Source organism: Haemaphysalis longicornis, unplaced genomic scaffold (assembly GCF_048455015.1).
Source record: "Haemaphysalis longicornis isolate Haplotype H1 unplaced genomic scaffold, Haemaphysalis longicornis Haplotype H1 scaffold_1, whole genome shotgun sequence".
In the NCBI taxonomy this organism is placed as follows: domain Eukaryota; kingdom Metazoa; phylum Arthropoda; class Arachnida; order Ixodida; family Ixodidae; genus Haemaphysalis; species Haemaphysalis longicornis.
This window is the reverse complement of record NW_027526203.1, coordinates 128,697,126-128,712,848: the sequence shown is the minus strand read 5'-3', so window position 1 is coordinate 128,712,848 and position 15,723 is coordinate 128,697,126. Positions and strand designations below refer to the sequence as shown.

Here is a 15,723-nt window from a genome sequence, read left to right as displayed (position 1 = left end):
CAGGCCATAATGCACCCTATGAATACCCGTAACACAGGCAACTGGCACCAGCGAATATTCTGCAGTAACTACGAGTTGCAATCACCCGAGCACAATTTGCCATTAATACTAAATAGATACAATTCTGTTGAAAAGCTTCTTTGAGGACAGCTGAAAGTGTTTTTTGCCAGTAAAGAGGAAACTGGAAACAAGTATTTGTTGATTTACGAACGTAAATCAATATTACCCCTCTCAGCGCAAATGGTCTTGCTGATACCGTACTTCTTTAGTGTTTCCTCCTTTTTTATACATTCCCTTCTTATTCAAGTTATAGATTCTCCTTATGCATTGTTGTATATTTTTATGCGTTCCATTCTATTGTTTTTATACTTCAAGCCATTATGAAGTTGGACATTTGCAAATTGTTTGTAGTTACAAAATTGTATATTTGCGAAATGATGTACTCACTGTTACCTCAAACACAACCGAATTGGTCTTCACCAGTTTAGAAAACGGAGTCCCATTCAGGGCAAGCAGTGCGCAAAAGGTAGCGTTTCTCTACCGGCCAGATGTCTGTATGTGATCTCTATATTTTGTTTTCCCGCCCTGCAAACCAATCCTTAACGTATCTTTGCCGTACGACCACTGAATTCCGTCGGGTCCGGGTTACCCAGGAGGTGCTGTCGAACAAGTTAATCAAGCCGTGCGAAGGAAGCGCGCAATGAACGTGAAGCTGTGCCAAAACAGGCCCAAAACAAGCACCGCTAAAGCAGACGACAAAGCCGTATCACCGACGCGCTCGGCGGCGAGCAGGCACCTCCGCACGGGGAAGGCCGGGTGAATTTTCTGCGCCATCTACATTCTGCTCCGTATATGAAACCCTCCGTCACCTCCCCTCCGCCCGCCGCCGCCTCCGCCGCGTTGGGAGTTTATTGTCCCGCACACCGCGGGAGAACCGTTGGGTGGTAGAGGTAGAAAGCTTTGAATAAAAAACGACGCATTCAAAAGGGCCCGGAAGTCTCCAGTACGTCCATGATGAAAACAAGTACAAAAAGCACAGAACTTCCACTCCTGCTGTTCCAGGCAGAACAAGTAACAAAGGATAAGAAAAGGATGTGACCTGTCCCTGGAAAGGCGGGAAATTAAATTGTATTGATTAAACCACTGCCCAATTCATCAAGAGAAGAGTGAGCCAGAGAGAGGCAGGGCGTGAGGGTTGACAGTAAAGAGCAGAGAGCGGCACCTCAGCCCCTCTGACGAATCACTGCTATGCACTTCCGGCCACTTTCAAGTGCTTTAATATTTTCTTATGCTTTCAACTACTTGCGAGGACAACCCGAGGAACGGTTCTTTGGTGTTAATTTGCATGTAAATCGGATTTTTTAAGTTGGCCGTCATACTCGTGTCCGACGAATACTTGCCAGGCTCACTTACCCGCTATGCAAAGCTTAACGAGTTAATTCGTTGCCTAGCAGAAATGAAGGAAGCAATGAACGCGTTTCAATTGAAACGCATGAAATAGATCCGAGGTGATATTGCTGCCTGTACCACTTGGCATTCCCGTGCCAATCGGATCTCCATTCTGGCACTTTATTTTCTTTTAAGGGCACCTGGCGGGATGTTACCTGAGGGGGCAAAAGGACACATTATCAGAAGCAATAATGCTAAGAGAGAGAACAAACATTTAATAGAGCAAACGGTGGTGGTTGAGCCGTCACTCGGTGGGGTGGCTTCGCCTCAGTCCAGGTACCCTGGGGTCTTGGCTGCAGCCCTGGCACGGGTGACCAGAAAGATCTGGTCAGCGTGACGGGAGCTGGTCAGCAGGCCCTCCCACTGCTCTGGGGAAGGTCTTGGATTCGGGGTAAGCGATGGGGTGTTTTGACAGGCCCACACCATGTGGTAGGTAGCATTAAGGCCCTTAATGCTAGCTGTCAATTCTGCCCCTCTGAGAGGGGCAGAATTGACAGGTGAGGGTGTATTGGGTAGGGGAGATAGCGTGGAGGATGGGTGCGTTGTAATGGGCGTTTGTTTGTAATCGACGCCAGATGACTCCTTGGTTAGTTGAGGGTGAGGTTAAGGCAAAGCGAGACGAAGGTTGCGATAATGGTGCAGGATGTCGTGGTAGCGTGATGGAACAGCGCAGGTGAAGGAGGCTGGACCGTGGGTTCTGTTCCTGAGGGAATGCCCGGTGTGGAAGGGCGCGGGCAGCGGCGTGAGCCGCCTCATTTCCCTCTAGGAACGTGTATGCTTAAGGAAGTTTTTTTGAAATATCCCATTAAGACGAATTCTCGTTTATGCGGAACAACGTAGGAACGTTTGTTTTGCTTTCTATAGACCCAACGCAAAAAAAGTCCGCTCAAAACGCCTTGCACGTGCGTTTCAGTTAAGACGAACAACTTTCTAGGGGACCACCACTGCTGGAGATTCTGGGCAGCGAACATGATAGCCTTGGCGGGGTGCGGCGCGGCATTCACGCGACCAGAGGGAAAGAACCGCAAAAGAAAACCACCCTTCAACCCGCGGAGCCAGCGCAAAGTAAAGAAAAAAAAGAGCGAGGGTGAGTTTTGCGGCCGCTCTGCTCATGAGGAGAGAGAAGCAAAACTAAGACGATAAAAATTAAAAACAAAAGTGACGACAGAGACTTCCTGTTCGCGAACACAGCAGGTCTCCTGACCAATGCCGTTTCTCAGGGGGATCATGTTAGTTCGCGGCGGTTCGCGTTGCCAGTCCTACCGCGTCACCGCCGAAAAAGCCAGGAGTTCCATCTCTGTCTGTGTTGCGTTGTCGCTTGAGGTAGCGGGTGTACGCTATCCGTCGTCGCTTGTATTGGATAAAACCAGGCAAGAGCACAGAAGACCGTCTTCTATCAAGTTGCGCAATGAAATTATTTTTTGTGTTTTTCCTCTATTGTAAGTCTACTTCATTCACCGTCTTGAAGCAAGATATTTGCATGCATCTGGGCGTGTTCACGATTTGTGTGTGTGTGTGTGGGGGGTGCTTCTGATAAGACGAACAAATTATCCTGTCCCCTTCGAGTTTGTCTGAACGGGAGTTCACTCTATTCTTAAACATGTGTTCGTATTTCGCTCTTTTAGTGGTCGCCATGGGGCATTTCTTTCAAATAAACGAATAAAAAGACGCAATGATTGGATTTGCTGCAGAGTGAAGCGGAGCTGTGCAGTGCTTGCGGTGAGCTGATCAACGATCGCTTCCTTCTGCGTGTCAGCGACAGCTCGTGGCACGCTCGTTGCCTACGCTGCTGCGTGTGCGGCGCGCCTCTGGACCGGCAGCCGTCGTGCTTCGTGCGCCACGGGAACGTCTACTGCCGCCACGACTACGTCCGGTGAGCGCATCTTCAGCACTCTCGTCCGCCCGCACTGGTAAATAAAGAGGCCACTCTCCTGGACTGGATATTCTTTGCCTGGAGCACGGAAGTGATCCGGCGTCCCGTGCTGAAAAGACTGGCCAATGTTACTTCGGTGATATGGGGGGATGCAGTGGCATGTCCGCGCCCTTTAGAGTACACCGTTCACGTTGCTCGCCAGCAAAAGCTTGTCCGATGTCACTGGTCAAGTTCTGTGGACGGCACACCGTGTTAGCTGACTAGTCATCATAACAGCAACAGCGCACAAACCAGACAGGACGAGAACACAGGGCACCACAAGGGTTGTGACACACAGCGCTTGTTGTGTCTTCTTGTGACCTCGTCATGTCTAGTTTGCACGCTGTTTTTGTGGTGAACAGTATCCAACTAGCCCAACCTTCAAGTCTTTATAGCTGACTAGGCTGAGCGTACTCATTGAGAAATGCGGCCTGTGCTGTCGATAGCGGCTTGCCTGCCCTGCCTCCAGTTCTATGCAAGAGCTTCCCATGCGACAAGAGCGAAACCGTGATTCTGCGACAACAGTGGGCTTACAGGACGAAGAGTCTTCACGCTTCAATTGTCTTGGTTGATCGTTACTACAGGCATAACATAGCCTGACCTAGCCACAGATGATTCTGCGCGATCATTCCATTTACATTCAAACAAAAACTGAACCCTATCGAAAGAATGAATCAGTTAGATAGGAAGATCCCAGGAACAAATCGGTCAGCGATACTTTTAGTAGGAGACTTGAGGGAGAGAGAGAGAGAAAGAGAGAAAGAGAGAGAAAGAGAGAGAGAGAGAGAAAGAGAAAGAGAAAGAAAAAGAGAGAGAGAGAGAGAGAGAGAAGAGAGAGAGAGAGATAGAGAGAGAGAGAGAGAGAGCGAGAGAGCGAGAGAGAGAGAGATGAACGTTTATTGTCTGAAAAGACTAGCTAGGATTTGGTCCTTGCCGGTCCGAGGTGGTAGAAAAACAAATATTTAACAGCAGTTCACAATGAAATTTAACCCCGTTCAGCGTGCAAGCAGATTTTTGCAAAATAGTAGTGACCGCACGGAAAAACCTTATGGAACTCTACATCAGATTAAAGGAAAACCGGAGCAAAGGTGACATGGTCTTTTGCTAAGAGGTTAAAATGTGCTCTACGCCTGGGATGGAGTAAGCAGTCACACTACGCGTTTCCGCCTTTGCGGCCACGCTTCGTTCGGCTTCGGAAAATGACTAACTCGATGAAAATAAATCTGGAAGTTTTGAAATAATGAACATGAATGCATGGAGCGTGCTGAATAAACATGGTGTCTAGAAAACAGTATAATCAAGTACGATCCAGACGCATTGGCAATAGCAGAACCATGGTTGCATCCTGATGCGTCCGATTTTGAAGCACCGCCCTTTGGATGTTCGATAATGAGAAAGGATCGGTGCACCAGAAGGGGAGGGTAGCTACATAGTTAAAAAAGACATTTCCATAAGGGTACTTGATGATCCAAGTGATCTCAAAACACGTTGGATTAGAAATACTTCGGATTACTACTACTTTAGACTACTACTTTGGATTAAAATGACCGTAATGTGTTAATCGGTGGTTTATACAGGATCCTCCCCCCCCCCCCCCCCCTATTCTCCTGTTGGAGTGCTTGTAAACCTGGAAGCATTTATGAACGTGCACATTCAACCAGATGAAAACATTCCTTTTGGGGAATTATAATTTAGCAGGAATTCATGTGCACAACATCCAAGCTGAGATGGTGCGCCAGCGCACTATTTCCCCTTGGGTGTTGCGGCAAAATTGACGTTCTATACGCTGACTGCGGATCGAAATGTTCGAGCGGCTTCTCGGCTCGAGGTGTGTTGCTCTGCCACTTGAGCCACATTAACTGGTCTTGCGACATCGTAAAAGTGACAACTTTTTTTTTTATTTGTCTTCACAAAAGTGAGAGGTGACCAGGGTAAAAGCCGTTCCGCAACGGCTTGAGGGTTCCTTGGCCGCCCGCGGGAACGACGGGCGCCGATGACAAACACACATAGCCGGCATGAACAATTTCAGGTATTCAAGAGTACGCGAGAACAATGATCAAAAGAACACTTACACAGCTACAACTGCAACTACAAGTACGATAAATACGGACAAAAAGTTTACAAGTAATAATAATAGCTCCTTTATTTTCCATCCAAAATTGATGGAGATCGCAAGAAATAGCTAAAAAAAAGAGTAAAACAAAGAAAGAAGAAGGAACGCACTAAACAAAATACAAGCATTAAACAAGTTTACATGCTTCACATAAATGGAACAAATCATAATGTACTTTTCCAGAAATTTGCAAAAAATACAGGCACATCTTGTTCAGGTTATAAAGGGTGGGTTGTAAAAATAAATACAAACATTTAGGAAACGACACTTCTGAACCCATTTATTACCCGTCGGGCAATCAAGCACAAAACAGTGAAAACGGCGGTGGCTTATCCCAGGCCAAATACCAGCACCACATCTAGCATAACTCTGACCAAGCGCGGCGAAAATTTACAAAGAAATGAGTGGAAAGCGCACGTGTACGTCCATGCATAGTGCGCTCAGCTCGACGTGTAAACGAGCACTCGCGCCATCTCAGGGATGCATTGACGGCGGCCACGGCGGTAGCCATAGGATCAGACCCTGACGGTTCCCCTGTTCCAGGCACTGTACCAGAAACAACGGCGGCATTTATAAAACAGACCCAGTGATGGAGCTTTGACGATTCTGTCTGATGCTGTATTCGGGTGGTCGCTCTGATACTCCGACTCGGGAGTACACCGATGAGCCGCTTCCCCCAATCCGAGCAAGAGTCACCGCTCCCCAACCGAACGCGTACCCGATCTTGGAGCAACGAGACCGTGGGGCCGCGGCAAACACAACAACTGCGAACAGCCAGGCGGCCAGGCCGGCCAAGATGTTTCAACAAATTGTGGCTTCCAGATCGGACGCGTTGGGCGTTAGCTCCAAGCCAAATTTGCGAACGTATTCCTGCACTTTGAACACAGGAAGCGGTGCGGCGAACAGTTCGGCGAACGTTTTCGCGTGAACGTGCAAATTGTCGTCTAAGCTGCTCTGCTCTGCGTCGATTTTGAGCTGCAGAAGCAGCGGAGACGGTTCCCCTACACTCCATAGGAGTCTGTTTCGACATGCGGAGATGCCTTCAGTAATAGCATGGAGGAAAGAAAAGGTAGTAATAGTATACGCCTGGAGCGCGGCCTGTAGGGGCGCCACTGAAATCCCCCTAGCGGCCCGTTTCGAAAGCAGGCGGGGGAGTCTCCGTCCTGCTCCCCACTGTCGCCGCTGCTTTTTCAGCATGTTCATGCCTGAGATTTACGTTTGCGAGCGTTTGAAATCCATGTTTATGTGGAGCAGTCACTCCGTTCGCAAATGGGGTGTCTTTACGAGAGTGTAAATGCTTCTGAAGCGATCTTAGTGTGGTATATTCGGTCTGTATAAACGCCAGGTGTGTGTCACAGGTCAGCGTCGCGGAACCGGCGTATGCATGGACCTGATTGTAGTTACACTGCCCTGAATTCACAAGCAGTGTCTCCGTAACCATCGGTTCCTCAGATGTTCATGCCACGGGTATACACTACGATGTAAATCAGTTTCGTGCGCTTACATATTCAGCGGAACACTCATACCTGACAGCACGCGAGTTACTTTTGCCAATAATATACCTCACATATTGATCACCACCATTTACAAGCCAGTGTGTGTTAATTTCGGGAATATTCAACGTAAGTACGACGGATAATGCAGAATTATACTCGGGGATCAGCACAAGACAAAGAGTAGTCGTCTTGTCGTGAGGTGAGCGCCCGCAAACATTCATCTGCTACATATATCCTCTGCGAGCAGCGCGCAGACGGGCTTAGAATATAATCGGCGTCCGCAATTAAACGCTTCTTCGAAATATCGTCACATGGCACAAGGAGCCTGCAGAATAAAGGAGAACCTGAAATAAGAGGGCCTTATCACGTACCACACACTTCCAACGACACCTTTCATCGCTTGTGAACGGCCTACCCTGTACACTTCCAAAAATGCGTCCGCCGAACGATCAGCTGTTCGTTGAAGTCGAAAAACAAAACGACAGTCAATGCGAGGTTTGCGTGTGTGATTATTAAAACGTTCATAGCTTGATTCCGGCCCGCATTTGTACACAGCGTCCCCCTCCCCTTCCCAATGGTCTCGCGAAATAGTGCATTTCGCTTATTGTTGGTCTGGTGAGCCCTACGTGGGCTTAAGTTTCGACGAACGTCTTTAGCATGTCAGAAGCTGCACCGTATTTTTTTTTTCATTTCCGTTAGAGCTATTACGTTTCTTACGCACTTGCACGGCATGTATTTTTCTGTAGTTTCATATTAGATTGCCTTGGCTCTTGCTATAAGGCGTCTGTGGGAAAATATTTAACGACGCACAGACTTAATATTTTCGCATGGTTTATATTCTTATAAAAGGCATAAGTTATTGTCTGGGATTGGGTAAGCACATCCCCGAAACACATTTTTCTGCGGCGTATATATTCCAAACGAAGCCGCATTCGTTGTCCACGCTGCAAAATGAAGCCAACCTCTCACTGTGCCAGTATCAGGACTAAACGAGGCGACATTAGAATTCATTTGTGCTTGACGTATTTGGAGGTGACAGTGCTGATATGCTGCTACCGTCGCCGACGCCCTGAAGAGCGGCGACCATGGGCGCAGAACCACGTCTCCGGGTAGCTCTGGCAGGCGATCGCGTGCTCTACGAAGACGCAGCTGTTTTTTAAGTGACCTAAACGTACTCTTTGCTTATAGACGTCACCATAAGTTTTTTTTAGGGCGCGGAAAGGCGAAAAGAAGCGGAACAGAACCAAAACACTGCACGAGCCCCTATCAACCACGCAGCGCACATCCCGTCAACGCCGCGGAGAAGCGGCGGCAGGCGGCGCAGCGATCGCGAAGCTCGAGGCGTATACCCTATTCTAGTTCACTGTAGTAATAGTACGATAAGCAAAAAACGTTGAAACACTCCCACAATAAACGGCTGGCTAGGCCTCAGCGAACGCCACCGACTTGGCAGGCTAGCGGGGCGAACCGCGACGGCCGGGGTCACGTGACCCGATCACCTCCAGATTTCGGCGGCGCTCCTACTTCGGAGTCAGAGCAGTCGGAGGCGCTCGGAGTGGAGGAGGACGCTCTGAGACGATCAACTGAACATACATCGAGCGCTCTATTTTGACCACCCGAACACGGAGTCGCTTTCCGGAGTGCTCCAGTGCGCTCTAAAACGACCACCCAAATACAGCACGAGTGAGGGGCATTTAATCTGAGAAATAGTTTTCAGTTTCCAAAAACGAGAACAGCAGCTTAAAAAAAAAAAAAGAGGACGCGCCCGGGAAGAATCGAGCTGCAGACCTCCACAACATGAAGCCAGCATTCTACCTACCGTCCAATCAATCAGTTTATTTGGCGCCCACACACTTGCAGATGTCGGGAGCACGGACCAAAATAAAACAAAGCCAAAAGCCAAGACGAAAAGCCAAAAACAAAATACAGCGGCTTCACGAGGTCCGTGCCCCTTTATACAGGTGGTGTAAAAGTATACATTCAAATTGTAGTGCGGACTGCGCATGCATAAAATCCGCATTTATACAGCAAAATGAGCTAGCAATACCGCAGCACCACCGTATTTAGGGGCATACAATGCAAACACAAGTACACCGGCTCAAGAGTACACAAATGCTGACAGCCTGCAGGGAAAAAAAAATACAAGATTGTAATTCATGGTGGTCGGCGCGAACGGAAACACACAAAGAAGAGAATAAACACAGGCGCTGTCTAGCAAATGAAATTTTAATGGAAGAACACGTGTTATTTAAGCAACCAAGAAGAGAAAAAAAATTGATGAAATCACACGAGTCGCACAACCATATCACGTACGCACTTTACACACACGACTTGTCAAGAAAATCTATTTTCTCATCTATTAGCGCGATAAACGGGTGGCTCACGCACGTGTCGCCGCTTTTTATAATTCCGTACGGTTCCGCAATTTCCCTCGTGCGCTGGCTTCTGCTTCTCATCACCACGACCGTTTTTTCAACGTCGGGAGCGCAACCGCAGTTCATTGCATTGGCGGGACAGGTGTGAGGACGGCACTCCCTTGAGAGACCCAGCATGTTCTCTCAATCGGACATTTAAGCACCGGCCCGTCTGGCCTATGTATTGGCCACCGCATGGAAGCAGCGGGATGGAGTACACAACTCCGCAGATGCATTTGGTGAAACGATTTTCGTGGTTTTTACCTAGCACTTATCACCACGGGCTGCTCTTCCGTCCTGCACCTTTCTATCAATGTTGGCACACACACTCCCCAGCTTGTTGCCTGCCCGAAAGACGACGTTCACGTCGTACTGCCCGGCAATCTTTTTGAGGCGGTTTGAAACAGCATGTAGATAGGGAATTACGGCGAACCGTTTTCTCCTATCTGAAAGCGGTACTACCACCTCCTGGCCAGTGTTGTTCTCGCTTCAAGCGATGAAACAGTCTTTGCGACAAAGAAGCAAGAGCCAGGCGCGGGATACCTGCCGCTTACAATCTGGCAACTTGGCGCAGAAAAGCTGCTTGCATGACATGGGCACAAGACTTCTTTAGTGCTGCGCGGAGACACGACGTGGCCAACCCGTTTTTTTACAATCTTTGGGTGTGCGGAATGAAAACTAACAACGGCTTTACAGATCGGGGGAGATATGACCAGCAAACATGGTCCTTCTGGAACTGCAAGGACAGGAATTGGAACACGTCCTTTTTTTGAACTTCAGGTGTGAAAGTCAGGCCTTTTCCACTTTGTTTAAACAATTTCAATACATCGATCATATTCCGGGTAAAATGCGCATGGTCCACGAACACTAAACAGTCATCCACATATCTGAAGACTTGTTGTGCGATCCCCTCAAAGTCTTGTTCCAAGGCTCTGTCAATCCTACCCAGAAAAATGTCACTAAGCACAGGCGCCACTCTGGAGCCGATACAAACCCCCGACTTCTGCACAAAAAAGATTTTTCCCGAAAGACAACTCGCACAACCCGAAACAACCCGAAAGACGCTATCCAACTCGCCCAATTTGCTACCTTGTTACAAGATAGTAAGACATGCCACCGAAGGAAACGAAAAATGCTGACATCACGCAGTTCGAAAAACAGCAAAATATGTATCAAGACCAAATGGGAACAACAATTACAAATCGCTGGTTATGCTTGCCATAATGTGTTCTCGGGATGGGAACAAGCCATGGTTTTGCATGACGCGTATTATTGTTACGGTGTCTTAAGGAAGGCCTTTTCATTTGGGATAGAGAACATATACTCGACAAAAATCGGTTTCGGTTGGCTGTCCCATTAAAGGCCAAAACACATTGTTAGAAATGTTGGCTCTAATTTTCTAATAAACTAATCCAAACCAGGTTAGTTCCAAACCAAACTAATCAAACTTAATCCAAAACAAATCCAAACCAAATCCAAGCCAAATCAAAACCAAACTAGTCAATCAACCAGTCCCTAAATAGGTGGCCGGTCCGTCCTCGGCGACAACATCGTCCAGTGGTCGCAGGGGGGTAAGCCTTCCCATACGAACATGAGCGCATACCCATTTTGATGGGCCACCGCGCGGGCGAAGTTCACCGCCAGGAAGAATACAGCCACGAAGGCGAAGAGAAGGACCACCACGAACGCGAGGTGGAGGAGAAGGCTGCGACGACGGAGCGCCGCTTGCCCGTTGCCGGCCTCCACCCACCTTCTTTCCATGACGCCAAACCTGGACATAATAAAATATGGCAAAGTTCGATCACGCAAACTGCGGATTTGCATTTGCAAATCCTGCAGCGAACGCAGGATTAAGCCACACTGCGCCACTTGAGCGGCTAATGATCGAGTCACGAAACAGGTGCGCTCTCAGCGACACATTACATTACAGTGCTTCGCATAACATGAGACGTGTCACCAGAAATTTAGAATTGGAAATAACCGTCAGTGTTAGAAGGAAATCTGTGTCATGTGGAAAACATGTCGCAGTTGAACGAAACACACTTAGGTACTGAGGTACTTTAGGTAACGTGACTTTTTGGATTTACTCTATATGAAGGCGTCGGAAAATAAACGCGCATGCCAGCCTGACCAACCTAACATTCCACGGAAATATCGGCACCTCGCGCACACATTGCACTCCACAAACTTCGTGTAACGCCTCCTAGCTCAGCGGTTGCTTTTTAGGGGCGAAGCACCTTAGGGCCGAGGCTTGTCCGTCCGGCGTCCGTGCTGACGGCATAGCACCGTGTAAATTGAAACATGTTCGCACCAACAAAACGCAGCGAGAAAAAAGTGTTGCGACACAATAGCGAGTTTTAGCTGACCTTTTATGACGTTGCTCAGCTCCGCTCCGGTAGCAAGCGGGAGCGCCATAGCGCATGCCTGGCGCGCTTGGCGGCGAACGGCATTGGCTCCGGTTGCGCTGAGCGAGGCGCCGGTACCAGAGCGGTCCCTCGAAAACGGTCAGCTAAAACTATTACCCGCACTTCTGACCACTCAGTGCTGGATGCTATCTACGTACAAAAATAATGCGCTACCACGTCGTACTTTCGCACACCACAAACCGAACGCACCCGTCTTTTTTTTTTTAATTGCGCGTAAACAGTCTGCTTACCAGGGGGGGGAGATGCGCAGAAAAAAAAACCGCTGTTCTGTATTGTAAGCCGCATCTACAGAGCCCAATACTTGCAGATATCGGCTAGGTTGCCACAAGCTACCCTCTAGCTTCTGGCTCCTGTCTGGGCAGCGCCTCTTATCTCATCCTGTTATACGGCACGACGGTTCCCATTTTAAAACTATGGAACCGCAAATCCATTCGCGATAAGATGATAAGGGGCGGGCGCAGCACCTCCACGCCCCCAATAGCCGTGGTAGGTACGCTGGGTACGCAGTGAACGGCAAGAAGCGCGTACAGTTGAGCTTGCCTGTGTGAGCAGGTGCGCCGTGATGAATTTGGAGGGGTTGAGGAGAGTCACCGGAGGAAGCGTCCAATGAAGTCTCAAACTGTCCTCGACTTAGGGCCCTAGCCATGACATCGAACATGCTACACGAAACGAAGAAAAAAAATACATTGACAAGAACCGGGAATCGACGTTTGAGAAGTGACTAATACCCGTGCTACACGAGCGTTTCGAAGGCCTTTGACTGAAATGCCATTTGAGTCAAAGGAGCACGACAACTGACCCTTGAGAGTCTCAAAGGCCTTTGAAACACGAACGGTCGTACCCTCGGGCTCAGTTTCTGCAAGCCGTAATAACAAAAACTTATTTACAAGTAAAACTACGTTTCAAGTGCAAGATCTTCATAATTTTTCACTTGTTCACTTGTTTTCGTTCTCTGTCACTCGCTCTACGATTACGAGGTATCTTGGTACTCTCAACACCGGCGGTGCGAAAAAAGACAAAAGAAACTGGCTGCCTTGTGCATGTTTTGTGCGCGCTTGTAGGTAATTATCAGTTTGATCTCTAATAATTTTTTGCCCATTTTAACTCAAATTACATATTCGCCAAGAACGAAACATGTCAGCAGTGGCGATACCAAAACATGGCGGGCGAACGCGGAAACTTTCAACTGCCTTTGAAAATCGTCGTGTAGATCGGCGGAACTCCAAGTTCGAAGGACATTTGAAATTTCAAAGGCCCTTTGACTCAAATGTCCTTCCAAACGCTGGTGTAGCACGGGTATTAGGCAATCAAAACGACACTGCCGCCACAAATTCCCCATACGAGCAAGAGTACTTGTTAGAATTTCGGGCACCTGCAATAATAGGTGGGATATATTTGCACATTAGTTTCCACTCCAAGACGCCTAACATGCCTCACTAACTTCACATTACAGGGCGAAGTATTTTGAAAACAAAAGAGTGCCGTCGGTCGGCTTTTCCTTTAAATTCACTCTAACTTGTACAAAGCTAATTTGCTTACCTGTCATGTTTGGGGAAGACGAAAAACATGAACGAACTGTTTTGCCCCGGGTCGCTGCACCACAGAGCTGTGCAGGACTGGTGACCTTCCTCCGCGGCCGCTCGTTTAGAATGCGCCATTCGAATATATATTTTATCATCATCATCATCACCAGCCTATCTACGCCCACTGCAGGGCAAAGGCCTCTCCCATTATTCTCCAATTACTTCGGTCCTGTGCCAACTGTGACCAATTTATCCCCGCAAACTTCTTGATCTCATATGCCCATGTAACTTTCTGACACCCCCTGCAACGCTTGCCTTCCCTAGGGATCCACTCTGTTACCCTTAATGACCAGCGGTTATCTTGCCTTCGCATTACATGCCCTGCCCACGTCCATTTCTTCTTCTTAATTTCTACTAATATGTCTTTAACACCAGTTTGCTCCCTGACCCACTCCGCTCTCCTCTTGACCCTTAATGTTACACCTATCATTTCCGCTCCATTGCCCGCTGAGTCGTTCTCAATTTAAGTTGAACCCTCTTAGTGAGCCTCCAAGTTTCTGCCCCGTAGGTGAGTACCGGTAAGATGCAGCTGTCATACACTTTCTTCTTCAGCGACAATGGTAGGCTGCTATTCATTATCTGAGAATGTCTGCCATATGCACCCCACCCCATTCTGATCCTTCTAATTATCTCTTCCTCATGGTTGGAATCTGAGGTCACAACTTGGCCTAAGTAGATATATTCGCTTACCACTTCCACTGCCTCGCCACCTATCTCAAACTGCTTTGCTGTCCCGAGGTTATTGATCATTACTTTAGTTTTCTGCATATTAATTTTCAGGCCCACGGTTCTCTGTTCGCCCAGTGCGGAAAGCATGGTTTGCAATTCGTCCCCCGAGTTACTTAGCAAGGCAACGTCATCAGCAAATCTGAGGTTACTGAGGTATTCTCCATTAACTCTTACTCCCACCTGTTCCCAATCCAACGTTCTGAATACTTCTTGTAAGCATGCTGTGAATAACATTGGAGAGATTGTGTCTCCTTGTCTGACACCCTTCCTTATAGGTATTTTACTGCTCTCCCTATGGAGGATGATGGTAGCTGTAGACCCATTGTAGATATCCTCTAGTATTCTTACATAATGCTTATCTGCCCCCTGGCTCCGTAATGCCTGAATGACTGCTAGGGTTTCGGCTGAGTCAAATGCTTTCTCATAATCTATGAAGGCTATATATAGGGGTTCAGTATACTCAGCGCACTTCTCTATCACCTGATTGATCGTGTGAATATGGTCCATTGTTGAATAACCTTTACGGAACCCTGCTTGTTCTTTAGGTTGGCTGAAATCTAAGGTTGCAGAGATTCGGTTAGCGATTACCTTAGTAAATACCTTGTAGACGACTGACAGTAAGCTGATAGGCCTGTAATTTTTCAAGTCCTTCATGTCGCCTTTCTTATGGATTAGAATGATGTTCGCGTTCTTCCAAGATTCCGGTACAAGATTCCGGTCATTAGGCATTGCGTATATAGCTTTGCCAGTTTTTCAAGTACAATTTCTCCGCCATCCTTCAAGAGGTCTGCTGTTATCTGATCCTCACCAGGTGTTTTGCCCCCTTTCATTTCTTTCAAAGCCTTCCTTACTTCTTCGGTCGTTACTGGTGGGATGTCTATCTCCTCTGAACTGCTGTCTCGTTCGGCATTATCCTGTTTGTCCCGGCTACTGTACAGATCCCTATAGAACTATTCGGCCACTGTGACTATTTTATCCCTATTTGTGATGACATTGCCTTGCTTATCCTTAAATGCATACATCTGATTTTTCCCCACGCCAAGACGTCTCTTTACTGCTTTCAGGCTACCTCCGTTCTTTACAGCGTATTCGATCCTCTCCATATTATACTTCCGTATGTCAGCTGTCTTACGCTTATTGATTAGCTTCGAGAGCTCGGCTAGTTCTATTCTGTCAGCTGCGGTAGAGATTCTCATGGTTTGCCGTTTCCTGATTAGATCTTTCGTCTCCTGTGAAAGTTTACCAGTATCCTGTCTAGCCATAGTGCCCCCGACTTCTACTGCACACTCCGTGATAATGCGTGTAAGGTTGTCGCTGGCTTCCTGTGTCGTAAGCTCGGCTTCCTCGTTAAGGGCAGAATATCGGTTCTGCAGCGCGATCCTGAATTCTACTTTACGTCCTACTGTTAGCTCATTTATCGGCTTCTTTCGTACTAGCTTGTTGCGGTACCTCCTCAAATCTAGCCTAATTCGAGATCGTACCATACGGTGGTCACTACACTTTACCCTTCCGAGCACTTCCACATCCTGCACGACGCCAGGGTTATCGCATAATATGAAGTCTATTTCATTTTTGTGCTCCCCATTCGGGCTCCTCCAGGT

General features: G+C 47.9%; 1 protein-coding gene across 1 annotated transcript in view; it reads left to right on the top strand.

Annotated features, from left to right (window-relative positions):
- Positions 1–15,723, top strand: part of Awh (LIM/homeobox protein arrowhead) — a 258,074-nt gene that overhangs the window by 112,940 nt on the left and 129,411 nt on the right. The window contains exon 2 of the mRNA XM_077708247.1: positions 3,141–3,322. Within this exon, the coding sequence (XP_077564373.1) occupies positions 3,141–3,322 (182 nt within the window). The remainder of the gene's footprint in view (positions 1–3,140; positions 3,323–15,723) is intronic.